At 35.5% G+C, this 27,925-nt stretch overlaps 1 protein-coding gene across 7 annotated transcripts in view; it reads right to left on the minus strand.

The window, feature by feature from the left end:
• TRPM6 (transient receptor potential cation channel subfamily M member 6) overlaps window positions 1-27,925 on the minus strand; it is a 122,464-nt gene that overhangs the window by 37,886 nt on the left and 56,653 nt on the right. For 5 of the 7 annotated variants that reach the window (XM_054688891.1, XM_037491818.2, XM_037491819.2 and 2 more), the window contains exons 13-25: window positions 27,610-27,663; window positions 25,309-25,449; window positions 22,969-23,103; window positions 21,130-21,407; window positions 19,840-20,068; window positions 16,816-16,968; window positions 15,643-15,789; window positions 12,640-12,768; window positions 11,034-11,285; window positions 9,276-9,450; window positions 8,973-9,087; window positions 4,824-5,017; window positions 1,645-1,777 (exon numbers count right to left, since the gene is read on the minus strand). In XM_054688891.1, coding sequence (XP_054544866.1) covers window positions 1,645-1,777; window positions 4,824-5,017; window positions 8,973-9,087; window positions 9,276-9,450; window positions 11,034-11,285; window positions 12,640-12,768; window positions 15,643-15,789; window positions 16,816-16,968; window positions 19,840-20,068; window positions 21,130-21,407; window positions 22,969-23,103; window positions 25,309-25,449; window positions 27,610-27,663 — 2,135 coding nt within the window. The remainder of the gene's footprint in view (window positions 1-1,644; window positions 1,778-4,823; window positions 5,018-8,972; window positions 9,088-9,275; window positions 9,451-11,033; window positions 11,286-12,639; window positions 12,769-15,642; window positions 15,790-16,815; window positions 16,969-19,839; window positions 20,069-21,129; window positions 21,408-22,968; window positions 23,104-25,308; window positions 25,450-27,609; window positions 27,664-27,925) is intronic. The other 2 variants (XM_054688893.1, XM_054688892.1) reach the window with 2 other exon arrangements.

A 27,925-nucleotide genomic window follows, 5' to 3' on the forward strand; every position in this document is an offset into this window, starting at 1 on the left:
AAGCTACATTAATTTAATCTAGCCTTTCAGTCATTCTGACATAAGAATAAATTCTTATCGTTTTAGTTTCCTCTATGCAATGTTTGAGGGTGAAAGGGAGACCAATATGGTTATTGTTTTATTGTGGGTCTTTGGATAAGATATTTTAAATATTATAATAAAAATAATCACTCTGATAATCATAATTGCTAAGTGTTCACTATGATCAGGTATTTTAGAAAGGCTCTACATTATTATTTTATTTCATCCACAAAACAACCCTATAAGGTACAGGCTATTATGCCTTTCATAAAAAGAAGGTTACATGCCAGTCACATGCTAAGTGAGAGACTGAAGGCTCAAGCAATATGATTCCATAATCAGCGGCATGAACCACGGAACTCTAGCTCCACTCAGCAACTCCTAAGAGATCTAGGTGAAGTTCTTTTGGGAGTCCTAGAGTCCCCTGAAGTGCTAAATGAATTATTTGGGAGGTGATCACAAATATTCCTCAACAGGGCTTCATGACTAAATAATGACAGAAACTGCTTAAACTACAACTCTCTCCAGAATCACATGCACATGATGTTAAAGTATTTAATGTTTAAAGTGTTTTATGTTTCCTAAAATGCAGCATTTCCCAAACAGAATGTACCTACACATATTCATTTTCTCCAATACATCTTCTCTTTCCTCAAACCTCTGAAAGTCCACCCTGCACTACCCCACACTCGCCAATATCATGCATAACCACAAGTCTTCCAACATCCAAGCTTTATCTTCTTGTGCACTGGTTAAATTCCTTTTGTAACCCCTGCTTGAGTAGAATGCTGAGACACTCCATTAATCTGCCCCACCCCTGGAGAATTTCACTTCAGCAAATCACCTCCTCTCTCCTGCTCCTGCAGTTCTTTCTTGCTCATGCTCATTTCCAGGCAGTAAAACTTCTCACAAAAACTGCCTGCAATAGCTGACTCCACCTTTAATCACTCTTCCCCACTTAAGTGAAGCCCCATCAACTCCACTGCCCAAGAACCCCCAATGTAACTAGTATGCAGCACTCAGCCTCCTCCAGATCCACCTGCTGTTCCAGGACATACCTTACTGCTTCATGTGTCTATGCTGGCTGTTTCTTCTGCCAGGTGCGCCACCCAACCAGAAGTCTCTGCCTAACCCATCTCTCTCACTTCCTTCAGACCATTCTTCCTCAAATCCTTCAGAGCAACCTTTCTGTACTGGCCAATTCAAATAGCCCAACCCCACATCAAGATGCTCTGGTTTCTTACTACCATCCTTTTTCTGTTCTTGTACACTACTTTATTTTTCTTCATTGCTCCTTTAGTATCTACCATCTTTATATGGTTCCTTATTTAATTTTTGACCTTCGCCCTCTCACCCCTCCACATCCACACACTAGAATGTAAGTCCTATAAAGGGAGGAACTCTCATATCATTGGCCATCGATCTCTAGTAACTACAAGAAAGCCTGAGACATAGCAGATGCTCAACAAACATGCAATGATTGCATTTATATTATATGATACTAGAGAAAGTTTTAGAGAACCCAAAGCAGCACTGGATTTTGAAATTAGTTGTATTGTTTCAGACATTCTAGTAGAATCCATTTTGAGTAGCAGATTGAAGGTAGAAATATACGTCTTCTACCTTTCTGATGTCACTCGGATCCGTTCCTCATAACTATAATTCAGACCCTCCATCTTCTCATGGAAATATTTTTCCACACACTGCTCTTCAAAATCGTGGAGTTTTTTCAGATCCTCCTTACTCAGATAGAGTTCTGTGGAAATAGGAAGGCACATAAAAAGAATATTTATTTACCTGTAATAGGAAGATAATACAGTATATGAGTGACTTTTCTACTTGTGTTGAAAATAGATAAAGCACATGTGATAAAACTTTGCTGCCTGTCACACAGTCTTCCTAATATTGGTGGGGAATCAGTACAGAAAACAACTGGAAGCACAATTTGGATCTTTTCTATTTCTTCAATAAACAGGGATGGGGATTTGAAGGTGACTCAAATTGTCTTTTTTCCCCTCTGACAATTGGTTTATCTATCAAAATGACAGTAAGTAACCTGTAGGTTAAAATCAAGGTTAGACAAAATCAAAATCTTTTGGAATCCATATGGGAAGCATAAGAAAGATTTACCTTGTAACGCAGAGTTTGTATATATTAGGTTCTTCTACTGAAAAAAGACATTATTGCCACTCAATCAAGACTATCCATTTAATCTAATGATTTTAACTAACTCATTAAAGAGATAATTTCCAGACATTATGAAGCTGATGCAATATCTATGTCAAAACTTAGCAGTCACATTTGATCTTAGCTCTCACTCTGACATAACAGAAAAATACATAAACTCTTGATCAAGTTTTTTTTTCAAGTCTAATACTTGAAAAATATATCAATGGTGTTACAAAAAGGTAAAAATTGGAAAATTATCTTCCTTTAATCATTTTACTTAAACTGAGGAGGGGAGATTAGCATTCTCCTGAATTGATTAGGAATGCAATATTCCATTATTTTATAATTAAATGAAAGACAAAAATATTTTAAAGTTCAAAAACATGACTAACAGAAAACAATATTCAAATCACAAGATATGTTTACAATTCAAGTGCACAATGTTTTCTGCTTGCATTTCATTATGTATAATAATCTTTCAGCTGCTCAAAAAAAATCCAATATCCTCTCCCCCAACTTAAATGTCTGTTTGCATTAAAGAATCTTTTATATCAAGACAGTTTATGTGATCACAATGTGAACCTCCTGTGGATTCGAAAGAGCAAATAACTCAAAGAGAAACACCAATAACCCATTAAGTGCAGCTTGCAGAATATGGGGTGTTCTTGAGACTTTCCACCAGGTGGCACTACTGCCCCATATGCAAACATCTTAATCCTCAACACAGAGAAAATTCAAGAATTTTCCTGATTTCAGGGTGAACACATCTCTATACATCAGAAAATCAACTTGAGTTTCATACCAGGATCACCTATAAGCCCAAAATAAGGTGATACCTGGAAAGGTTTGCTTTGGTGCTAACAAATCTAATCAAACCTTAATTAATTCCAGGATCTCTCAAGTGGTTTATACTCTATTAAGTTGCAGTGGTTCTACAGACAGTGCCTGGGATGACTCTGTATTAGAAGCCTAAAAGTTATATTATAGTTGCAAGTCTTTAAATTAATTTCAGTTGTGCTTTGGCAGCCTTAATAAGGCTGAATCTCTTGAAAGGAGAAAATGTAAAAGAATAATAATCTTCAAAGGGACCCAAGAGGTGAAAAACACAACACAAAGTGAACTAACTTCCAAGAAGTAAAAACATATCACCCTGTCAGTCTTGTAATGACTGTTGTAGCTCATCAAAATATATAATCTACAATCCCTTATCTGAGACTCTGGGTGTGTTCTAGGATTCAGAACTTTTCTAGTTTTAGGAAGGTAATATAGTGCATATACCATAATTGAAGTAAAATCCCTAGCTAGAGCTAGGGGGGACTCTAATCAAATACATCATTTCAGCAGCAAAATTGATGAGAGATAGTGTAAATGGCTTCACCTTAGATCTATCAGCCTCTTGCGTCCAATGAGTCTTTCCCAACTTAAGAAGGAAAAACACTTACAATTTTCAGAAATATTTTGGATTTAAGAATTGAGACAGGGCCTCCCCTGGTGGCGCAGCGGTTGAGCGCTGGGCTGCGAGGCTGCCCGCAGCCTCTGCAGCGCCGGTTCATTCCCCGGCAGCTGGTGAGGGTCCCACACACACACAAAAAAAAAGAGACAAAATGTTGTGGATTTATACAATCCATTTTCTTTATATCTAGGCAATGTGCCACATACCAACTGTGGAATTGCTTAAGAGAACACTTAAAGATATGCAAAACCACAGTAAGGAACAGTCTCTTATGACAATTATATCATGCAGTCAAGATACGGCTAAGCAAAAATAACCAGGAAAATCCCAAAACATACAGACTTAAGCTTTGCACACAAAAAAAAATAGAATCTACATTTCTGCACCCTGAATTAATATTCTTGAAAATTTGAAACATTCATACAGAATCACCTCCATACTCAGTAGATTAGAAAACCAGAGAAGAGTGTTACTGGTTAGTAAGTTTAGCAAAGTCTGGCTCCTTTTAGTCCACAGACCTCCTGTAACTATTGAGTATGCATCTCTCTGGCTATTCTCTAGGAGTTATTCTTCTGGTTCCTAGGTAGACAGTAAAACACAGGTTATCCAGGTAGCATAAAGTCTTTACACATTCAGGGCCTCTCTGGTTAAGTCTCAGCACTGTGAAGCTACGGGCAGGCACTGAGACATGAGTTCAATCCCTGGCCAGGGAGTGGGCCCATATGGTGCAGCAGAACTCTCCTGTCCCACCCGCTGCTCCCCTCAGCAGTGTATTTCAGTGTATTTCAGTCAATCTGCCTCATCTGCTCCCCACTCTGTCTTTGGTGAATCCTCTCACCATCCCCCTCACCCCTGGCACCTCTGGTCTACACCCCAGCCCTTATATGCATAAATAAATCTTTTTTTTTTAAAGCCTTTACACATTCCAGCAGCGGTTTTTGCCCCTACTTATTCCTTTCTCTCAAAGTATCAGTTAATTTTGGCCAAAAGTACCATAACCGCACATAATGAGATCAATGCATTCACTTAGAACCAGGTGTGCAGTGGATACCCTAATGTCAGTTAACTCCCAGAGTCTTCCTGTGCCCTTAATTCAACTGACAATACTAATGCCTCCACTCTTCACTGTCTTCTTCCTGCCATGGCCCCTGCCCAAAAACAAAATAAAAATCAAACTTACTTAATCCAACATCACCCTCTTCTTGGTCATTTGGAGCTCGGTGATGCCATAGTCGGCGAAGGAGAAGACCCACATGGCTCAGTAGGATAAAAGGTGGGGGCAACCAAGGCTTCTCGTGGTAGGTCATGATGTAACGATAGCGATTATATTTCCACAGGTTATTTGAAATGGATTTCATATCGACATAAACGTTACTGTAAGTTGTAGTAAGAGGGGGAAAAATATTTAATAAGAAATCACGAAACTTAGCAAATAGATTCTTTATTTTCCAGCTTCTATGATTGATTCCCCTGACATTACTGGTAGTTAACCAATAAAAAAAATATCCATTGCATTTACGGTTCTTCTCTCAGCAAACAAAATACATCAATCACCTTCTACAATAAAATATAATAATCAGAATAAAAAAGCAAAATCTAGAAATTACAATGAGAGCAAAGAAAATGTTCATATTTTTCATGTAATGAACAGAAACTGCCCTCTGGAACTTAACACTATTTTTGGTTTACTATCCTTTCTCACATTAAAGCTCCTTTCCGGGTCTCCCTGGTGGCGCAGCAGGTTGAGCACAGCGCTGTGAAGCTGTCCGCAGCCTCTGCAGCACGGGTTCGATTCCCGGCCGGCCAGAGATTCCCACCTGGGGCTGCAGACCTCTCCTGTCTCACCCGCTGCTCCCCTCAGCAATGTATTTCAGTCAGTCTGCCTGTTCTGTTCCCCACTTTGTCTCTGGTGAATCCTCTCACCCCCCCACACCTCTGGCTTGTACACCAGCTACTGTATAAATAAAAAAAAAATCTTCAGAAAAAAACCAAAAGCTCCTTTCAGTCCATAACTAATTCTTTATGGTAAACAACTTTAACGTTCCTCTGTATCATTAACCTCATAGAGATCCTCCTAATGTTCAATGTAAGAAATGCTAGAACAATGTTACTTAAAATGCCCAAACTAAAGAGTATTAAGAGGAAAAAGAACTAATTCATCCTAAAATAAATAAGTGGAGTTTCTATTTAGAAGCTCAATATATTATTTACATTAATTTTTCAAAAAAAAATAAACCCCTGACTGGCTTATTTGGGATTTTCCCTTTAATTACACCAATTACAATATGCAAGTGGGACAATAAATATTGAGATCACAGAACTTGCGATGGCAAGTTATGATGTGTGGTAGAGATACTCTAAAACAACATATCATCTTTAAATACTTAATTTTTCCTCTATAACATGATACAGGGGGAGAGCACAATGGAATGTCCATTTTACCATATTGTTTAATATAAAGTTGAGGTTTTGTAGAAAAAGATGGCAATACTTGAGTGGAGAAGCCAAATTCAATAAATAAAAATACAGGCAACTTTAAACTGGGGTAACGATAAACATAAAGAAACAGAACTATTCTGGAGAAGGCTATCTTAGGAAAATGGGTGGGGAGAAGTTCCACTAAGTCCATAAAGCTGACGAAGGAAACATGGACAACTGGGTTTTAACAGTGGTTCTCAAAATGTGGTCTCTGACCCACCAGCATCTGCTCCCCTGAGAACATGTCAGAAATGCAAAATCTTGGACCCTATTTCAAGCTACCAATTACAAAGTCTAGCAGGGCCATTGGAACAATCTGTGTTCTCAGCAAGCCTCGAGGTGATGCCCCTGAACAACTATTTGAGAACCACCAAGTTAACATGCTATTGCCACTCCAAGTGGGACTACAGCTTGTGACCAGCAGGTGGCAATCTGCACAGTGTATTCTAAGTCCTTTATCATTAATGCTATAAAGAAGCTACAAAGGGCTCCTGGACAGTCAGATCTGGAGTTTCTTAGCTTTCTTTGTCCTCATCTCCAAAGTGAGTTCATCTCTAAAGTGAGAAGGCTGACCTGTAAGAGGATTTCTCAACCTCTCTCTGACACCATTTTTGCAAAACAAAAATCTCACCCTCTCTTAATATTACGGAAAATATTATTTTAAATGATAGAAATGATAGCTATCATAATACCCTGTAATGAGCAGGAAGACATGTCCTTCCCATAGATGTGCAACAAGTCATTTTTTTGTGTGTTCTGATTTTATTTTGCTCCCCTTCAACACTTATTGTCTCCATTTATTTAGATTCCACTGATTTCTCTTTTCCTATCTATCTCTCTTTGGTGAGATAATTAGTGAGTAAAATAGTACAGTGTGAGGCATATAAGAGACATGCAGAATATACTAGTTTCTCCTCACTTGATTTCTTTTATCTATTAAACATATAAATGCTAGGAAATTTTGTCATTTAAGATAAAATCATGAGCAAAATGATAGGGGAAAAACAGTCATTATAGAACCAATAGTTTTTCCAGTAGAAAAGCCAGAAAACAGAAATATGCATATATTATAAAATATATTTGTATATATAATAAAAGTGAATATTAAGAAAAAGGAGATGACTAAGGAAAGGGGGCAACTTTTAAATATCATCCCTAGAGATTAAGTTAAAAGGGGGAATTTTGAGCAAAGACTTGAAGGGGGTAAAAGAATGGGGAAAGACCATTCCAGGCAGAGAAACAAGGGCAAACACACTTGCAGAGGGTCCGTCTTGTTGAGAGGATGGTTAGGGAAAGAGTAGCATGATGTGTGATTTGAGAAGTAGCAGGAAAGCCAAACCACTTGTGGCTCTATAGGTCACTCTAGGAGCTTTGACTTCTACCCAGAGAAAAATGAGGAAACTTGCAGAGTTTGAAGCAAAGGAGGACATCATCTAACATGTTTGTAAAGGATCATCAGAGCAACTGTGTTGAGGACAGAAAATCAAAGATAGCGATCAAAGACAGAAGCAGAAAAATAAATTAGGAGGCTGTATGGCAGAAGTAGAATGGTGAAAGGAGGTTGAATTGATGACCAGATTGAAATCAGAGTCAAGAAGAGTTCCTGACAGTGTAGAGATAAAGGAACGTGAGAGGCGTTAAAATGGGTTTTGGTCTGAACAATGGGAAAGATGGAACTTTGACAAAAATATACAGTGTTCCCCATAGATTTGGGAAAGACTAAGAATAAGTAATTGCTGGGAAAGAGGAGAGATAAGAATTTGGATGTTTTAAATTTTAGAAATTATACATCTGACTAATGATGGAAGGGGGCAGCTGGACCTACAAAACTGGAGTTCAAGGAAGAGACTGGAGTTGGAGATAAAAATTGGGATTTATCAGCATGTACAGAAAACTGAACAAGATCACCAAGTACAATGTAAATACATGTGAACAAGGTCTGGGCTCAGGAACATTCCAGTATTAAAAAGTTGAGAGAAGAAGATGATCCAAAAGAGTAAACCAAAAGAAGCAAAAAGTGAGCTAGGCAGCAGAGGTGAATGAGATCTACTGGAAAACAGTTCAAGAAAGGATATTAAGAACTCCTAAGCCAAAGGTTAAACACATCAACTCCTATTCTTTGATGATTCCAACTTACTGTTTAATTACAATGCTTTTATCTTTTTTTAGTTCTAGTCTAATAAGAAGAAAAATATGTATTTTGCAAATAATATATATTTCGTTCTATGATGTTCAATACTATCTCAAAATCAACTTTTAAAGTTAAACACAAATAAAATTTAACAAGAAGCTTACTAATTATTTTCTGTGATCAGTTATTCTTAAGAGATAGAGAAATAAAATTTAAAACTACAAATTGCAAATCAAGAGGTCTTAGCTTTTCTAAGATAAGTATATTAACAAGTATATTCAGTCTTTTATTTACTGTAAGTTCACTCATTTTTTTTTGTAGCTTTTTTTTTTTTAGGTAACACTGGTTTACAACAATGTATATGATTTAGGGATCTAGGTTCACACCAATTTAGATATAGGGTTACCACACCACACCCACCACCAAGGCACCCATAATCCTCTGCTGTAGACAACTGGACTTCCTTCCTGCTTTGTTCCCCACTGACCAGACTCCCTGTCATCCTGCTTTTAGTATACTTTCTCTCTACTTATAGTTTTTTCTCTTTTCTAATGTTCTACTTCCTTCCAATCAGTAGTTTCATGCCCATATTTTAAAACCTTAGTAATAAAACATGGAACACACCAAAGATTATAAACTCAAAATACATGTGAATCCACTTAAAATATCTGCTCCTATTTTGATTTAAACAAAATAACCATATTTAATTAAAATACATACTTGAAGAAAGCAATTAGCAGGTTCACCATGATGATATATTGCACGAAGAGGTAGACAGCTTGGAGAAATGGAGTAATAAAAGAACCAGGAGGGCAAGGTGACATTTTTGAACAAACTGTAAATAAAGAATTTTAAAGGGTAAGTGATAAGATAAATCACAACGCTCTGACTCGACAAAAATTAGCACATAATTTAACAGAATATCTTAAACTTGTGACATTTTAAGGTTATTTTCCAACCTATTTTTGCTCTGAGCATCTACAAAGGTTTGATTTCTGCATGATGGCAAAATTCCCTACACACCATCTATGTCTCCAGCGTAGACTTCTCCATACATCATCCAATATGGTTCAAATACAATATCTCGAGCTAGGCTCCAAGATGGAGGCTCCTCTGGTGAAAGGATGGCCTTGCGTGCCACTCCAAAGCTCAGCAAGACTATTGCCATTATGATGACAATGTAGAACATGTTTGCTGTCTGCAAAACAGCACAGGACAATAAGTTCACTACAGGCTTGAAACTTAATTCAAATCAATCACTAGAGCATTAACTATACCTTATGCCAATAATAAGACCAAGGCAGTCACTGACCAACACAAGTCCATGAATACCTGGACTTCCTTTGGCTAAATTGTTTTCTCTGCACAATATGTGTTTCATAATAGAATTTGCTAAAGGTTGAGAATGTGTGCTTCTTTCTTTAGAAATAATAAACGGTGAAGAACTTTCAATTTGTTCATGTCCAACTTATCATCAATTGGTTAGGAAAGGGGGGGGGAAATAGGGGTGTTTTGAAATTACTTGATTAAATGATTCCTAGTTTCCAGGATTATATTTAGGAATTTATTCATGTCTGAGAATTTGATAATCCAGGTTCACTTCACTTACTAAATGTATCTCAACTCAATCCCACTTATTCACTGAGGCACAGCAATTATTCCATAAATATTCCATGATCAGATCTATATTTTTTAGCCTCCCTCTCATGAGACAGGGTCATGTGAACTACTCTAGATAACAGAATAATAGTGACTTGTTCACTTTTTGTCCAAAATAGTTAAATATTGTTAGAATTTCTCCATCCTTTCAGTTCCTGCTATGGGAGACTTTGAAAGTCATTGTTGACATGACTATATCACAAGACGTAAGGACAGTAGATTCGAATACATCACCACCTATCAAATGTTGCATTAAGGAGAAATAAACTGTTAGTACTTAGTAGTAACTAATATGAATTGGTTACCTTAGCAGAACTTTCTAGGTAAAACCAGAGAAAATACTGCTAGCCCAAGAGAAATAAAAAATAAGAAAAATGTCATCACGACCAGAGAAAATACTGCTAGCCCAAGAGAAATAAAAAATAAGAAAAATGTTTTTTTGAGTCCTGGATGCTCTCCATTTTCTGTTCTCTTCCTTGGTCTCAGCACAACGCTTTTTTCTCAAAAACTTATCCCTTCACAACCAATGAACATTCTATAAGGAAAAGCCAAGATGACTTTGAGGGGCTGCAATTCCTAGAGGGTAGGTCTTAGGTCCTTGTGCACAGTCAATTGGACAAAGTTAACACAGCTACACAGTGAGCTCAGATGACAGGCAGAGCCAAGTGGCCCGTATTTGAATCTCAGCTTCCCTTCTTATGCTCTGGGAAATCTTCTGATCTTGTATGCCAAATGTGGCTAATAATAATAGTTCCTATCTAATAAAGTTATTTTAAAGAGTAAATGGATTAATACATACAAAGTATTTGAGACAGTGTGTGGCTCATTGTAAGCACTATTTAAGAGTTGACTAGGGTTGGAGAAAGATATAGAGATAAATCAATATTTTAGCATAAAAATGACTGGTCATCTCACACAAATATGGCCTTCAGGAATTACTGTGCTCAGAGACAAATTTGACTCAATCATGTCAACTGACCCTAACCAAAAGGATAAGCTGAGTATCTTAATTAACTACACAATTAGCCATTCAAAGACATTTTTTTAATGAGTTTGTGGATATGAACCATTAAAATAGTAGCACCATTAAAAAGGACAGAAGAATATAAAAACCATACTTGCCATTTTTGCAATCATGGTCACATATTGACCTGCATGTTGATTGACAGCAAAGAAGTCCAGGAGACGTGAAAACCAGAATATGATGTCTATGCAGTATATGAGTCTTCCTGCTGTGTGAAAAGGAGGGTCACCCAACCGAAGGCCAAAACCAACTGAAAACAGGCCAATAGCCAAAGTTTCCATTAGGTTCCAGTACTCACTAATCCATACCTTCACCTTTTGAGTAAATTTCCCAGGTTCTGAAATACAAACCTACAATAAGAAAAAAAGGAGAGAAATTCAAATAATGGGACTTTCAAAACATTAAAAAGGGAAAAAAGGTAAAGTCTGAGTCTCATCAGTATGATCTTCAATACATCAAGTGCTCATTTAGAGTCCTTTGTATCCTAACAAACCTTAGATCACAGGAGGATTTTGGAGACTTAAATTATCTTAAATTATCCTTGGGCAATCAATTATTTAAACAGTTCAACAAATATATTTTAATGTCACTGCTAGTGATAGCCAGCCATTTGAAAACCCAATCAAAAGAATTGTTTAGTTTTTCTAACTACCACTGATCTAAGACATTTTAAAAATCAGTATTTCAATGGATCTATGTAACTACAATTCCATTTCATGAGATACAGCTGAGTGCAAAGAAGACTGATTTGAAATCAAGGAATTTTATAATCTGGTCCTACTACTGATATTTATTGAGTTGCTGCAAATTACTAATAAGGTGGTATTAGAAATCTCTAATACAAGAAATTATCCCTGCAATAGAATAGCAGACAAATTAAAATGCAAAATAGTAAAACTATTCTTCTCAAAACATAAAAATTGGTAAAATTCAGATAATGCTTTTCTCCTGAATTGTTTTCTATAATCTATAAACTCCACAATAGTAACTAGCAGAAAATACAGGTACAATTACTAAGACTATATTTACTTAATATATAATGTCATTCATATTAGCTCTAGGATAAAATTAATATATGTAAATGCAAAGACATAGAAATACACAGACACTGACATCTAAAACAATGTAAGTTATAGCCATATGAGGTTGTAGTTTAGTCTGCTTGGATTATTAATTTTTTTAATGATTGCAAATGAAAAATAAAATGTTTTGTAGTGTTTCTTGGACTATTTGCCCCAACAGGATTTTCAGCTTCAATTTGCAAAAATAGGATATTTCAAAAACTATATGTAAATTGTTTACACATCCCACGACTTTGGCCATATATGTGCCAATCTGTGAGATAAAACTAATAATATGAAGTGATGCTAGTTTGTAAAAACCAACTTAATTAAAAAAAAAAAACACTCCTGGGAAATCAAATAGTGGGATAGGGGTTAATAATAATTAAATGGCATCACTCTAGGATTACTAAACATACTAACATACCTTCTTTGAAAATAACTGCTTTCAGAGAGCAGCAACTAGAAAGTATTTGGCAAGGATAAAGGATTAAGATCAGAGATATTCCCCTTCTGTAGCATGCGAATCAAAAACAATGTGGCCTGCCTCACACCCACTCTTGACCAGGTCATTTTCACCACCAGAGTTCAAAACATCTCTAGCAGAGGTGTGCAGAAGTCAAAGGTAGAAGGGATAACTCACCTCCCTGATTTTCTCAATGGCATTGGTGAAAATGTAAATGATAACAAGCCACTCTTGCACACTGGGCTGGGGCTGCATCTCCACCAACACAGTGTAAGTGAACAGCATGAGGAATGCCAAATACACCATCTGTGAGGGGGACACACATTCCCTGGATGTGAATGAGAGTCATAATGGAGCATGCCAAGGAAACATGGACTGAGCCACACCAAAACACACACATGAACTTCAATGTGATAACATGAAAATATTATTGATGACTTAATATCAAAGCAAAAGAATCCACAGTTTTCTAATTTTGGATTTAGATTTGTTCTTAAATCAATGGAAGGGAACACTCTCATCTTGGGAACTCCTGACCAGAATTTTCAGAACCCTGAGCAGTACAGCATGGACACTGTAAGAGCGACAGGAAGCCAAAGTGAATCATTCACCTTCCCCTCCACTTAAAATGGAAGATGAGTGTGCTGTCTATACCAAATGAGAAATGTCAGTAGTTGCCTATTTTCAACTATAACAAATCATGGCATTTACTTACTGCTATAAATTTTATTTTATGTTGACTGAAACATTTGGTCAATGGAAAAGTATTATCTAACTCTGAGTCCTTGTAATTAAAAAAAAAAAAAAGACTGTTGATGTTCTCATCACCAACTCTCAGCACATTGCCTGTCACTTAGTTAACATTCAATAAATGCATGCTTAATCACTGTGTATATGAAACTGAGTCGTCAGTCTTTTCATAGAATGAAAGCAAAGTTAATGCACATACATTTATACTTAGTGATAAATTTGTAATCTTATTTAATTTTCTTATCTTTTTTAAGATACATTACCAGGAGTAGAATAGCTGGGCACACACATTTAAAGCTGTGATGTCACTAAATAGGCCACCAGCAAGGTTTTATCAGTTTCCATTATCATTGACAATGCATGAGATGACATAGTTCCTTAAATAGCTTCAGGGGCAATACATAAGTACTAAATAACTGACACTTGTGTTAAAAAATCCCAGATCAGTAAAGAGAAAAATGTGTGTGTGTGCGCCTATGTTTCCATGTTCAAAAGACTCACTTTTTTTATCATTAATTTCTATTTCTCACATATTTTTGAGCACTACCTAAGTTTCATAAGTCTTTTTCTGGGTTTAACTCTACATAAAAATAACATAAAATATGGTGTAAAACACTCTGACCATATAATCATATTAGTTATGATAACGTATTTCAGATGCACATAATGGACATTACTGCCAATGAATCAGAGTTGTAGCAAAGAAGCATATAAAAAAAGCTCAAGTAAAAATTAATTCTTTGCTTGGTCTGTGCCTCAAAGTCTGGGTATATTTAATGATCCATTAGGGATATAATTTAAAAAGATTCATTTTATTGAGAAATCATTTAAAAAAATTTTGTTATTAGTTTCATGGTGACCACACTGTAAAATACTACAGATATTGATACTGTTGCTTCTGATTCTTTTTTATTTTTTCCAATTTTTATAAAAGACCAAGAATGTTTACATTTTCATTTTTCCATCAGGACATGTATAGCAAGACATTACTTCAATAAAGTACACACCAAAACCTAACAATGTGATACCTAAGATTATGCTAGTTTTCACTTCTAACACTGTTGACTGTGGTGGGCAGATCTGTCTGGTTTATTTGTTCTGTTTGTTAGCTATTTTTGTTATTGTTATTGTTACTTTTGCTTGACTTTGTTCCTATCTCTAAGTGTTTGTAAATTGGACATTTCTAGGAAGAGAAATATTTTAATACTCTTTTTCCAATGGAGTGGCTATGATTATAATTCTCTCACACTTACTATCAAGACTCTTTGGGATGTTCTGTTGCACATTCACAAAAATGATGAAACCTGATCATTTGAACAGAGATTTGATTTTTTTTTTTTTTTTGTTAGAAGTCATAATTTTTTTTTTTTAAATATTAAATTTTATTTTTATATTCCCCCATACAATTGCAAATGCCCCATTCTGACCCCAATCCTTCCCCTCCCGCCCCCCACCCCCCAAAAAGTGTCTCTGGTTCATAGTTTTTTGTTGATTTTGATTTTCACTTTCTTATATTCATTTTCCTGGTCCCTTATTTAAGTTTTCTAGATTCCTGCTATGAGTGAGACCATCCGGTATTTTTCTTTTTCTTTTTGGCTTATTTCGCTGAGCATGATCCCTTCCAGTGCCATCCATGTTGCTGCAAATTGCATGTGTTTATCTTTTTTGAATGCTGAGTAATATTCCATGGTATATATGTACCACATCTTCTTGATCCAGTCACAGAGATTTGATTTTTAAAAACAGATCAGACTCCTTATTCAATAAGTACATGAAATGACTATGTGGTTGGTTAGGTAAATATTTTGAAATGTAACACACTTAGATAAACATCCTTTTGTTGTCTCACCTCACGTATTTTAGATGGAGAAAATCTTGACCATGAGTGATTTAAGTATAAATAAACATTAGAAAAATACTAAATAAATGTGAAAAACATTTAATATATTACAGTATAGCTTCTCTATATCTCTACAATCCATAGTTAGATTTAATATTTGTTTCTACAATTCAATTCCTAAAATTTCTATTGTCCTCTATATATTTATAAGTCTATGATATTGAAAAGAAAAAAAATCAAACACTTGCTTTTTTCAGTCTATATTATACATATTCTTATTAAAAAAAAAAACACTGATTCAACTGCTTTTTTTTTTTTTTTTTTTTTTTGGCCCAAAGTAAGAAAAGAGTCTACTTGCATCACTTATTTCTATAACTATTGTTGTTCATTTTATTGTTCCACAAAGTTTCAAATGTTCAATCCCAGGAGTGATAATGGGAAACACCTGAGAAAGAAGAAAAAACTTATTCTTTGCTCCTACATTAGGAGAGACCTGTTCCAACATTCCCTCACCTTCTCCAATCTTGTTCCTACCTCCACTGCCTTTCACACACACACACACACACACACACACACACACACACACTCACCGTGTAAAACCAAAACTTGACAATTGGAGCATTGTAGAACTCATAGACTTTCCTGGTCCATGGAAGGCTTTTGGGCCCAGCCTTAAAATCAAAGTGCTGATTTTCATCGAGTTTCTCCTCAGGGCCCTTTTCCAAATCACTGTCTTTCTGTAAAACAGTCATTATTGTCAGGGGCTCAGCTAAAATATTTATACTTGCAAATTTCCAAAATATAATAAACATATATAAATATAATAGATATATTAGAAATTAATTAGGCATCCACATGATAAATTAAAGTTTTAACTCTGAAAGAAAAGAAAATCACATGTATTATATACATTTTTTTAATTTAAATTTTATTTTTATATTCCCCATACAATTACAACCCCCTTATTTTGACCCCAATCCCTCCTTTCCCTGCCCCCCACCCCCCATAGAGTGTCTCTGGTTCATAGTTGTTTGTTGATTTTGATATTTTCTTTCTTATAGTTATTCCTTTTCCTGGTCCCTTATTTAAGTTTTCTATATACATTTTTGACAGGGTAAAGACCACAGGATATTTCTGAAATGCAAGTTGAGACTCCAACAATTAAACCTAGTTGAACAAAAAATGGTTGCAAAATTAAATCAGACAAGATCCTAGCTAAGGATGCCTCATTGAAATATTTAATGCCAGAGAAAATGTTTACTACACTTCACAATATATGACAACTTTATAAGCAATAATCTAAAAAGCAAAAGATATATCCACAGACAACATATGGGAGACTTTCCAGTGAAATGGGTTGCAAAAGAAGTTACCATGAAAGACATACATCTGGGAACTCAATTAGTGATTCTTAGTCACTGGATATAACAAATGAAAGTATGCAATCAGTACCATAAGAACATGTTTCAGGGCCTCCCTGGTGGCGCAGCGGTTGATTGCTGGGCTGCGAAGCTCTGCAGTGCCAGTTTGATCCCTGGCTGCTGGGGGCAAGGGTCCCACATGGCCCGCAGACCTCTCCTGCCGCCTGCTGCTCCCCTCAGCAGTGTACTTCATTAGTCTGCCTGTTCGGCTCTCTGCTCTGGCTCTGGTGAATTCTCTCACCCTCATGCGCTTCTGACTGTACCCAGTGCTTATATAAATAAATAAATAAATCTTAAAAAAAAAAAAAAAAAGAACATGTTTCACTGTGATGTTACACTAACCGTAGAAGCATTTTCTTTGGCATTGCTGGGGTTCTGGTCACCATAATACCATGTAAACTGGAAGTCCTGGGCCTGGGGAACATGTGACATCTCCGCTTTGCTTTTAAATTCCAATGTCAAAATGGTGGTTGGTAAAAGAATGCTTATGATGATCTTTAAGAGAAAACAAAGCAAAATAAGTAATAAGGGTTATACAAGACAAGTATTATTCAAATAACATAATTAAAATTTTAGTGCATATTTTAGGGTATACTATGATACACTATGCAATCATTAAATAAACCAAAAGTAATTTTGAATATAATGAAAAGCTATCCAAGTTATATTGTTAGATGAGAAAAATCAAGTTATAATACAACATATACAGTGTGATCCCATTTTTTGTAATAAAATTTTTTTCAATATATACACATACATATATATGTTTACATTTAAAAGTTTGCAACTATGCATAATACACTGTTATTATTTATCCCTAGGGGCAGAAGAGTGAAAGGTATTATGTTTTAGTGAGCATATGGCTTTAATAATTCTTTAAAGCCAATAAATAGATACTATCAAATAAAACACATTAAAATTTATTCATCTTTTTAAAATCAAAACCATAAAAACATATCAAGTGTCACCTTCTATTAGATTAATCTCCCATGCTACCCAATTATTTTCTCTGCCAGCAAAACCCAAGAAAGTTATAGATCCAGACAGCTATAATTTTTCATATTGCTCCCATTTTTAATTTATTTATAACCTTTTCAAAAGAATTTTAATATTTAAATTGTATTGTTTTCAAGGTTAAATGTTTTGAAGATTTACCAAATGTTCTGAAAATCAATTAACTGAACACGACCTCTTTCAAACTAAAACTAGGTCTTAATGTTCTGGGATTCAGGAGATAAAAATAAAATTAACCCTGAATTTATATCATCCATAATTAAATAAACTGAAGTCATACCCTTGTCTATTTCATTTTTTATGCTGAAATGAAATTTTGTTGTTTTGTTTTAAAACTTAATCTCTTGTGAAGGTTTTCTGAACTCTCCCTAGTTCTCATATGTTTTTGCTTGGGTATTTGTCAAATATATGCAATCAACCTAGGTCTAGAAATATCACAGTTACCAGGCACAATGATAATATAGCAATTAATTTTAAACCCACTTCTCATGTAGTGCAGAAAAAGAAACATGTGAAATAATATTTAATGACAGCAAGATTCTATTTTCAAGGGACAGATTGGAGCCTGTTATCCTAAAACATTTAAATGAGCTTTCCCTTCCTCATAACCCTACATGGGCTCTAAGCACTAGAAAATATTGTTGTTTGCTGCAGTATAGAGACTATAAGTAGCTAACTCAGTCTTTGTCAATTCACTATATTTGGAAGCAAAACATTTAATCTTGTTTCGTAAGTCTCTTTTTTAATATAAAGTATATGTGGAGCAAGAAGTTGTTAAATTCTCATTAATTAAGGATTTCTAGGAAAGAACTAAAGTATATACAGACACAGCCATAGAGGAAATCATTTTTCAAACTTCCAGTTATCTACACCCCATCTCACTCTATGGACATTTAAAGAGTTATTGCCAGAGTTTGTAAAGCAGAGATGGACCCATTCAATCTCTACTTCATCATTTCTGAGGCTGCAAACAATGAATGTTTCTCTGATATTTTGTTAAAAAGGAATCTATAATATGAACTCCAACTTGAGATAATTTTTGATTGACATTTCTCATTTCTGTATCCTCATTAGTGGGAATTAAAAAGGGCAACCACTTTTATATACTTTATTTATCTTTATTTGTGCTTTCTATACTGTGCTCACCAAAAATATATTTTTAGATAGTCATTTACTAGGGGCACAACATATTCTTTAAAAATCTATAAAGGGGCAGATCTTGCTCTAAGACTGCCTTCCTATACCTATGGAGACATCTCCTTGTCTCAATAAATCTGTCCCTTTCAAAATGCAACTATTTGTCCACCGATGTCTATGCAGGTATCTCCTTTTTCCAATAAACTTGCACTTAAAAAAAAAAATCTATGAAGAATAAAATTAAAATAGAAATCCTTTTCTATGTAACTCATAGTTACATCATCACTGATGCTTTCTCCCTTTTTATTTCATTTCATAAGCATATGTATTTCTTTTTTTTTCTTTTTTTTAAAGATTTATTTATTTATATAAAAACTGGGTACAGGCCAGATATGCGGGAGGGTGAGAGAATTCACCAGAGAATGAATGGGGAACAGAACAGGCAGCCTGATGAAATACATTGCTGAGAGGAGCAGTGGGAGAAACAGGAGAGGTCTGGAGAGGTCTGCCTCGCCATGTGGGCGGCAGTGGGATTGAACCAGCACTACAGAGGCTGCGGACAGCTTCATGGCGCTGTGCTCAACCGCCTGGGCCACCAGGGAGGCCCAGCATATTTCTTAGGCTTGATTACAACCTGAAGTGTTAGGCTTAGTTAAACGTCTTTAGTAGTTAACAAAGCTACTCTTGAAAATTAGGGGTGAAATATGAGGCTAAACTGCAACGGAATAATAGAATTTGGAGATAGTCAGTGGTGTGAACAATGTTTGAGGGCAGCCTTATAAAACAGCCACTTATTCCCTGAAACAACAAAATGGATGAACAAAGCGATGGAAGTTGTTAGTCTTATAAATATATATGCTTTCTTAAAATGAGAAAAATTTCACTTAAAAGTCTCATTTCAGAGGCAATAGGACTAACTAATAATGAAATCTTAAACAAGTCTGTACATGTTTTTAACTTCTAACCCTTCACATGAGTATGTTTTGTGATGGACACAACAGGTAATATCATCCCCATATTTAAAAAGAAACTGTAGTAGAGAAAATAGAGTAGCTGTCAGAGGTTTCACTGGGAAGATTTAGCTCACTATGAGAATCAAAGTTATTAATTAGTTTTTCTGAAAATACTCTTCTGGAACAAGTGAAAAAGTTAACTCAAGAATACGAACCTTTACACTAAACAAAACTGAAATTCTGTAAAACAAGTAAATTTCACCTTTAACCAAGAGTTCTTCCTCATTTTCAGGCGCCCCATCCACATGTCTGTCAATAGCATTTGGGTACAAGTATGTGAAACAAAAGGTCGCACTCCTCCAGACACAGCTAGTTTTAAACAGGTAGAATTGCTCCAGTTCTTGAGTTCATAGGTCAACAATTTCATGGCCATTCTCTCATTCTGCTTAAATGCCTTCTCCAACACGTCCAGGGCAAGCTGGCCAAACTGTCTGTAACAACACAATGGTGAATGGCGAAAACAAATGCAGCTGAGGGACCCAGAAACATTCAAAAAGATTAGATAGGAGATCCGGAAAAGACTGATACAAAAGGCTAACAGCAACTTCACAATCTGCTTGCAGAAGTTGTTTTAAAGGGATTGCTTCTCAGAAAATGGATTGTTCTCCCTCTCCTGAGGAGACTGAAGAAGAGGATTTAGACTGCATTTTATAGAATTTGGTTTATCCAGGAGCACATGAGCTATCCACACCACAAAACAAACTATATATCACTTGATTTGGGCCTCCCTGATAGCCCTAATAGAGAATGTTTTGACAGACGACTGTTCCAAGCTAACCTAGCAAGGAAAATAAGAATCTTCTTTTTTTAAAAAAAAATTAAGTATATTTCCTAAATAAGAAGCTACAACTAGAGCCACCCTTGTGTGATTTTCCAAAAGGTTTTCTTAGCAAAGTAGATTCAGTCATTCTCTGGAATAATTTTTAAATCAAAATTATAAATTAATTATTATAAATTAGGTACTATTAATTCTAGTTTCCCATCTTTCCTCACCACTATAACACTTTAGTGATCAAAAAATCAAAAACATTTCTAAGTTTTCTATCTTCTACTATCACTGTCTGGCTCTTTAACACATAATATGTTTATTTATTTTTTTTTTTTTGCCTAAGTGATACTTAAAGTAAACAAAAGGTTTAACATAACTTAGTAACAGAGCTTGAGAGTTGGAAGGAACCTTCAAAATCGTTAATTAAACATTTTATAGTTAGTAAACTAAAGTCCTAAAATCTGGCCAACTGACTTGCCCAACTTGTAAGCAACAGGACTAGACCCAAGTCTCTTGATTTGAAGGCCATCTCTCCTACTTTCATTTCACAAAGCTCTGTAAAATGTCTAAAGAGCATTGTTTTTATAGGAGACTCGCTGGAATGCATGAAATGCATGGCAACATGTTTACTTATCATACAAGGTCTAAGGGGAGGGAGATAAAAGTGTCTAACCATTCTAAGAACTGTCGATGTTTAGTATGAAGTGAAGAGAGAACTCCTACTTTGAGTAATTTTTCAATTCGTCTGAGGCATCATCCACCATGTTGCTCTGCTTAGCTTCACGGGCCATTGCTCGGTAGAGTATACAAGCAATCACCGCCTTAGCCGTGGCTTCCTCTCCATGCTGCCAGAAGAACATTGCCATCTTCTGCCTTTTCATTAGTACAGCCCACACCAGCAGGTCATTGTAAGGGTAAATAAAACCAGTAGAATCAGGGTCATCAGATAATTTTTGTTCTTCTTTTGACTTCTTCCTTGATTTGTGGACAACAGACTTTTCCTGTTGAAAAATAAAATAGGAATTGAATTTTCAAATACTCAGATGCATGATATTCTACCTAATGAAAAATATCTTATACATCCTAAAGATATTTTTTTAAATAAAACTTTATATAGAAAACCAGAAACTTTTTGGCCTTTGAAAGTAATCTATTTCTTATTGTAGCTATTCAATATAGGGACCATAAGCTGAAATAATTTCATTTAACATAACTGAAAACATTATGTATGTGGGGTATGAGCACCAGTGGTTTGGTGGAGGGAATTTTTAAAAGAAGGAAAAAGAAATTTAAAAAATATTTTAAAGTCTAAGGAAGAAGAATAAATAATTCAACATTACATCTTTGGAGTAAGAGCACTAACTATAAATGACAACTTGCAATTTCCTGAAGAAATGGGTTTAAATAACATTGGTTAAAGGAGAACTATAAAAAAAACCCTCTAATTTCACCTTAGAAATAGATTCACTATCTTCCCATTAGAAAAACATCACTAATGTTGTCAACATACATCTCAATAGGCTGGCTTTAAGTTTTCTTGATTCTGATTTCATTCCTCTAGTGATGATAAGTAACAAATACTATTCTCTACCTGGTAAGCTTATACTTTACTATTGACCTCTAACCTCCCCTGCAACACCACCACCACCATGTTCTTCTATATCACTTTGTATAGTATGCCTGTTTCAATTCTCATCATATTTTATCATAGTTGTGACTTTTAGAAAGGTGAAACCATTTCTTCATCATCATCATATCATCTCCAATCTATCTCCCAAATTCCACCAAGAACCCAACATAATGCCTGGCAAATAATAAGATTCAAAAGTTATTCTTTCCATTAAAGGCGGTCATTGAAATTGTAATAAGCTTCCTCTATTTCCATAAATAGAGTTGGCGTGTATTGATATGACTAAGGGTAATTTTATAAAATATTTTTCCATTCTAGGAGCTCTGGAAATTAAACCTCCTTCAGCCTATATGGTAACCATTTATATGGAAATTCTTGAGCAAAAACATTAATCACCAGAGGAAAATGAGATTTTGTTAATAATAACATTGTTCACACAGACACAAATACCTTATCATTGATCACTGTCATACTATAACACTAGGCTACAATTTATTTCAAGAAAGCATCAGAAAGGAAAAAATAAGATGCAGAGTGGTTGTCTGAGGAAGCGGGAAAGGGGAAGGAAATTATCACATCGAATTAGCCTTGGGAAAAGGGGGGTGAATGTGGCAGAGTTGGACTAATGATTTGTTTTCTTAGTACCGTCCCATGAATGGCCTTCCTGAGCCACCATTTGTATGGACAAGGTGGGAGGTAGGAACAAAGAATAGAAACTGAAGTGCAAGGCACAGCAATCATTTAGTTGCCAATGAGCTGTCCTGGGCTTTTTCTCATTGTCGTTAGCTGACAACTGTGCTATGCTTTTGACTTGTGCCATCTGTCAAAATGGTCCTGCTGTTCATAACTCCCTTTCTCTAAGTTTAACGAAGAAACAATCTCAGTCTGCAAGAACTATTTTATTTTCAAGTTTAACAATAAGTAAGTAGTACCTTGAATTTGTAAGGCTGGGCAGTTCTAATGAACTGGGAATGCAGCGTGTTTTCTGCAGATTCATTTCTATTTCCTGAGGGGCGTCTCTGGTGAAGTGGGTGCTGCGAAAGGCTTTGAGCAATGGTGGAAACTCGCTGGCATATGTTATTTTATTTTTTAAATAAAACAAAAAGGGAAAAAGAAGATTAAAGTGGTAGTGATTAACATTTTATTTCTAGACAATAATGAAAACCAAATATAATGCTGGGTTCTACAAATATCCAGTGGTTCTGCCTTTCAACCTGATCAGTAATAAAGTTATTAATCACTCACCCAACAAAAGCCTCTCATGAGCTCCTTATTATTATTAAGCACACTGCTATTTACTGACATCTTAGAGAACACGCACTTTTGTTCCCTATTATATATCTGCATTCCTTCTCTATGTGGAAATTCCATTAGATTCAATGGATGTTCTATACCTGGAACAAGTTCAGAATGGGCAATAAAGATCCACAGCTCTGATAAGAAAAAGTTCCCATTCACAAACAGTTCCAAGGTTAAATTGGAAAGTTACGGAATTTCTCCAAGGTGTTACGAAGTGTCTCCACTGGCATACCAATAGGCCCAATAACAATATAAATCAATGCTTATCTGCATGAAGGTTTCATCATTGAGAATGAGAAACAACAAAAAAAAGCACCCTTAAACGGACTGATATAAAAATTTCAAAACAAGGGCCTCCCCAGTAGCAGCCTCCACAGCATGGATTTGATTCCAGGCTGGCCAGGGAGATACCCACATGGTGCAGTAGACCTCTCCTGCCTTGCCCACTGCTCCCCTCAGCAGTGTATTTCATCAGTCTGACAGTTCTGTTCCCTGCTCTGTCTCTGGTGAATCTTCTCACCCTCCCGCGCATCTGGCCTGTACCCCAGTTCTTGTATAAATAAATAAATCTTTAAAAAAAAATTTCAAGACAAACCATAGGTTTTGAATTATATTTATTTTTAGTGTGTGTTTTATGGATATAAATTAGACATAGTAGGGGTCAAGACTATAAATAGGGCCTCCCCGGTGGCGCAGCAGTCGAGCGCTGGGTTACGAAGCTGCCCACAGCCTCTGCAGCGCCGATTCGATCCCCGGCTGCGCCCCGGCCATTGGAGGAGGGTCCCACATGGCGCGCAGACCTCTCCTGCCGCCCGCTGCTCCCCTCAGCAGTGTACTTCGGTCCTTCTGCCTGCTCTGCTCCCTGCTCTGGCTCTGGTGAATTCTCTCACCCTCCCGAGCTTCTGACTGTACCCAGTGCTTCTATAAATAAATAAATAAATCTTTAAAAAAAAAAAAAGACTATAAAGATAATACTAAAATACATTATTATTATTATGATATAGAATTAATGGTATCATTAGTGATAACTTAATGGTTATTATTAACAGTTACTTTACAGTCTCTTTGCACCAGCAGTATGGGTTTTTCAGATATTATTTTGTGCAATTCTTTCTATAAATTTATGAAAATGGTATTAGTATACCCATCTTATACATGAGGAAACTGATTAAGTTTCTTATTGAAAAGTACATAGCTTCCAATGATGTAGCCCCAGATCTCTCTGACTACAAACCAAGCTACAATCTAATTTACTTTGTAAAACTATAGTTACAAAACTATAAACTGTACTCCTTCACTAAAAAAAAAAAAAAATCAAAGAAATAAGTAATTTCATACCCATTTCTAACTTTCCATGCAAGTTCCCCACTAGGTTAGCCATTAGTAACCTCATTATACATTCCTAGACTTTCAAAAATTCGATGGAAAATAGAATGTGTACATCAGGTATGATTTTAAGTACATTCTGCATATATCTTCCAATATATCTTCTAGATTATATATGGAATATGATGAGTTTATAGATCTGAACCCATTAAGTTTTTGGTTGAGCGCTGGGTTGCCAGGCTGCCGGCAGCCTCTGCAGCGCCAGTTTGATCCCTGGCCACCGGCAAGGGTCCCACCAAAAAAAAAAAAAAAAGAAAGAAAGAAAGAACTCATCATCTCTCCACTAACCTTTCTCATCTCATTCCTTCTTTGTCACTATAGCACATATTGCATCCTCTTTTGCATTATGGCTGGTTATTCACAAATATATTTCCTCTAACAGTTTCTAAACTCTTGATCTTTATGTTCATCCCAGGTCAGCATGTCCGCACTAAGCACAGTATTCACATGTCACAAACCCTCAATAAGTGTCTATAAACAGGATGTCCATTTTAGGAGCTATTCCCATTGAAATTCCCAAGCCATTAACGTAAAAGTATAACTCCTACTTTTCCTTAATTTTACAAGGTACTTTTCAATTATGGTACCTTGTGTTTTCTGAAGAGGTTGTTGTAGAGGGCTCTGAAATTTTTTCTAGTATAGCTGCTTCGATAAGCTCCACCAATGAGGTATTCTATTACCAATCCAATGTCAACTAGTGTTATTTTGTAGCCTGAGAGAAGGGCATGCTGCAAGAAAGACACATAACGAATTATAGCTTGCAGTTCTCTTTTTCTCTATGGTCATGTCATCAGGACACAACCAAATCAACTGCAAAGAGACAGAATCATTATTTTTCAATCACTTTTGCAAACTGATCAGTTAATACACAGTTACTGATATAATCTACTCTTCAGATTAGAAAAAATACTCAGCTTAAATATGTTTTTAATTTCATGGGCATAGAATATCTGCTTCTATCTACTCATTCTTTCTCTTTCTCTCATTCATGCACACACACATTTTAGAATAACATACATTTAAATATAGTATAAAAGGTTATTTTTAACTGGATATAACTACAACAAAAGTAAAAATCAATGAAGAATAAAAATAATGTATGTGACCCAAAATTAACATTGGGTTCACTCTTTAGCTTCTCTCTTTATTAAAATGCCTATAACACTTCACACTGTGTTGACTACATCATACCCCCAAAGGAAAAAAAATAGGAGGTAGAGCTACCAGAAATAAGGTATATGGAGTGGCTCAAATGAGATATCATGATATGAGTCTGTGCCAAGATAAATGTTATGAGCAGTTAACATCCAAGTCCATGTATCATAGTCTAAATAAAAACTATTTTCACCTCTGAAAACCCTCTTTAGTACCTTTTCACAGCTGTGCATTTCTAAACTTATAATAAATTTTTAAAGACATACTGACTATTGACCAACAACTTTGAAATGAACATATTGTGACATATTCACAAAGCTTTAAGCAAGAAATAAAGTTAAATAAATATAAAAACTTAATTTCTCTTTTTTATATTTTTTATTTATTCTTTTTTAAAAAATCAAAAATAAAGTACGTATTTGTTCCCAATTAGGAGCATATTTAATCTATTTAGCTCCTTCTTCAGTTCACCATGATAGAATCAATTTTTAGAGAAATAATTTAAGGACAATCATTTTGATCTAGCATAAAATTAATGTAAACTAAGTTACATCAACAAGACACTTTTGTTTACTACTAATTTGCCAACTAAATGCATTCCTTCCAAACCCTTTCACACTCTGTCAACATATCCATTAAGTCATACTCTCTCCATCAGGATATTAGAACTCAGGAAAAAGTGAGAGAAAAGCTTTTTTTTAACACACTGTGGAAGAATTTAACTATTTTGGCAAATAAAATACATTCTTAATTTTCTAGGTGCTCTGAATAAAATTTCTCAGTAATTAAAAGAGAAAAAATTAAGGCATAAAGTCTGAAAAAGCTGGAAATTTTGGGTAACTAATGAGGGATGAGCTAATTTTATATTAAGTCTAACTTAGTTCAAAGTTCATTGGGAGGGCCTCCCCATTGGCGCAGCAGTTGAGCGCTGGATTGTGAAGCTGCCCGCAGCCTCTGAGGAGTCGGTTCGATCCCTGGATGCTCCCAAGCTACCGGAGGAGGGTCCCGCATGGCGTGCAGACTCTCCTGCCACCCGCTGCTCCCCTCAGCAGTGTACTTCGGTCCTTCTGCCTGCCCTGCTCCCCACTCTGGCTCTGGTGAATTCTCTCACCCTCCCACGCTTCTGACTGCACCCAGTGCTTGTATAAATAAATAAATAAATAAATCTTTTAAAAAAAAATACTACATTTAAAAAAAAAACAAAAAACAAAGTTCATTGGGAACAGCATGAACAAATATGAGCAAGGATACAAAGCAAGGGTCCATCTGACTCCTTAGAACAATGCTTAGATTCACAAAAGAAGTGATAAAGCCCCCAAACTATCACTAGTATCCAAAACAGTGATAACAAAAACAATGGATATCATGTTAATCCTCCAATAGACACTGATAAGATGTCTCTATTTTCAGCAGGTATAATTATTTCATCATCCTACTGTTGTCTGATGTTGAGATTAGCTTCCATTGGGAAGTTTTGTATATTTCCAATTCATGTTTTATAAGAAAAAAAATTATTAGCTAATGCCATTTATTTGAGAGATCAAATCTTTAAAAGCACGAAGTAAATTACAGGAAAAATTGAGAGTACGGTGTGGTGATGAAATTATTCAGAGTAGCAGATAAAGAATAATTCACTAGAAAACCCAAATCTACATTTTATAAACTGACAACATCTCCAGCGCAAAGCTAAGGCAATACACAAAGAAAATTGCACACCTTTGTAATAAGGTTACCTGTTTTACATCTCGGACAAGATGATGCAAGAGCATATTAGTAGGCCCCTGTTTCTATAGTAAAGAACAAAAGGAAGAATTACTCATCTCAATTACTATGTGCTGGAAAAGAAATGTTTTTTCAGAATGCATAAAAAACTCAGCATATTGAAATTTTTCATTAGTATCTTTAGTAATGATGCTTAAGCCATCTTACTTCTAAGGAAACTATGTCCTAAGAGAAGATACAGTTTGAATTATTTTTCAAAGAAAGATGTATATAAGTTAGTAGTAAGGATTTTGTTTAGAGGCAGAAATAAATTTCAAGTAATTTATA

This window comes from Talpa occidentalis, unplaced genomic scaffold, assembly GCF_014898055.3.
Source record: "Talpa occidentalis isolate TD23 unplaced genomic scaffold, MPIMG_talOcc4v2.1 talOcc4.7, whole genome shotgun sequence".
Taxonomy (NCBI): domain Eukaryota; kingdom Metazoa; phylum Chordata; class Mammalia; order Eulipotyphla; family Talpidae; genus Talpa; species Talpa occidentalis.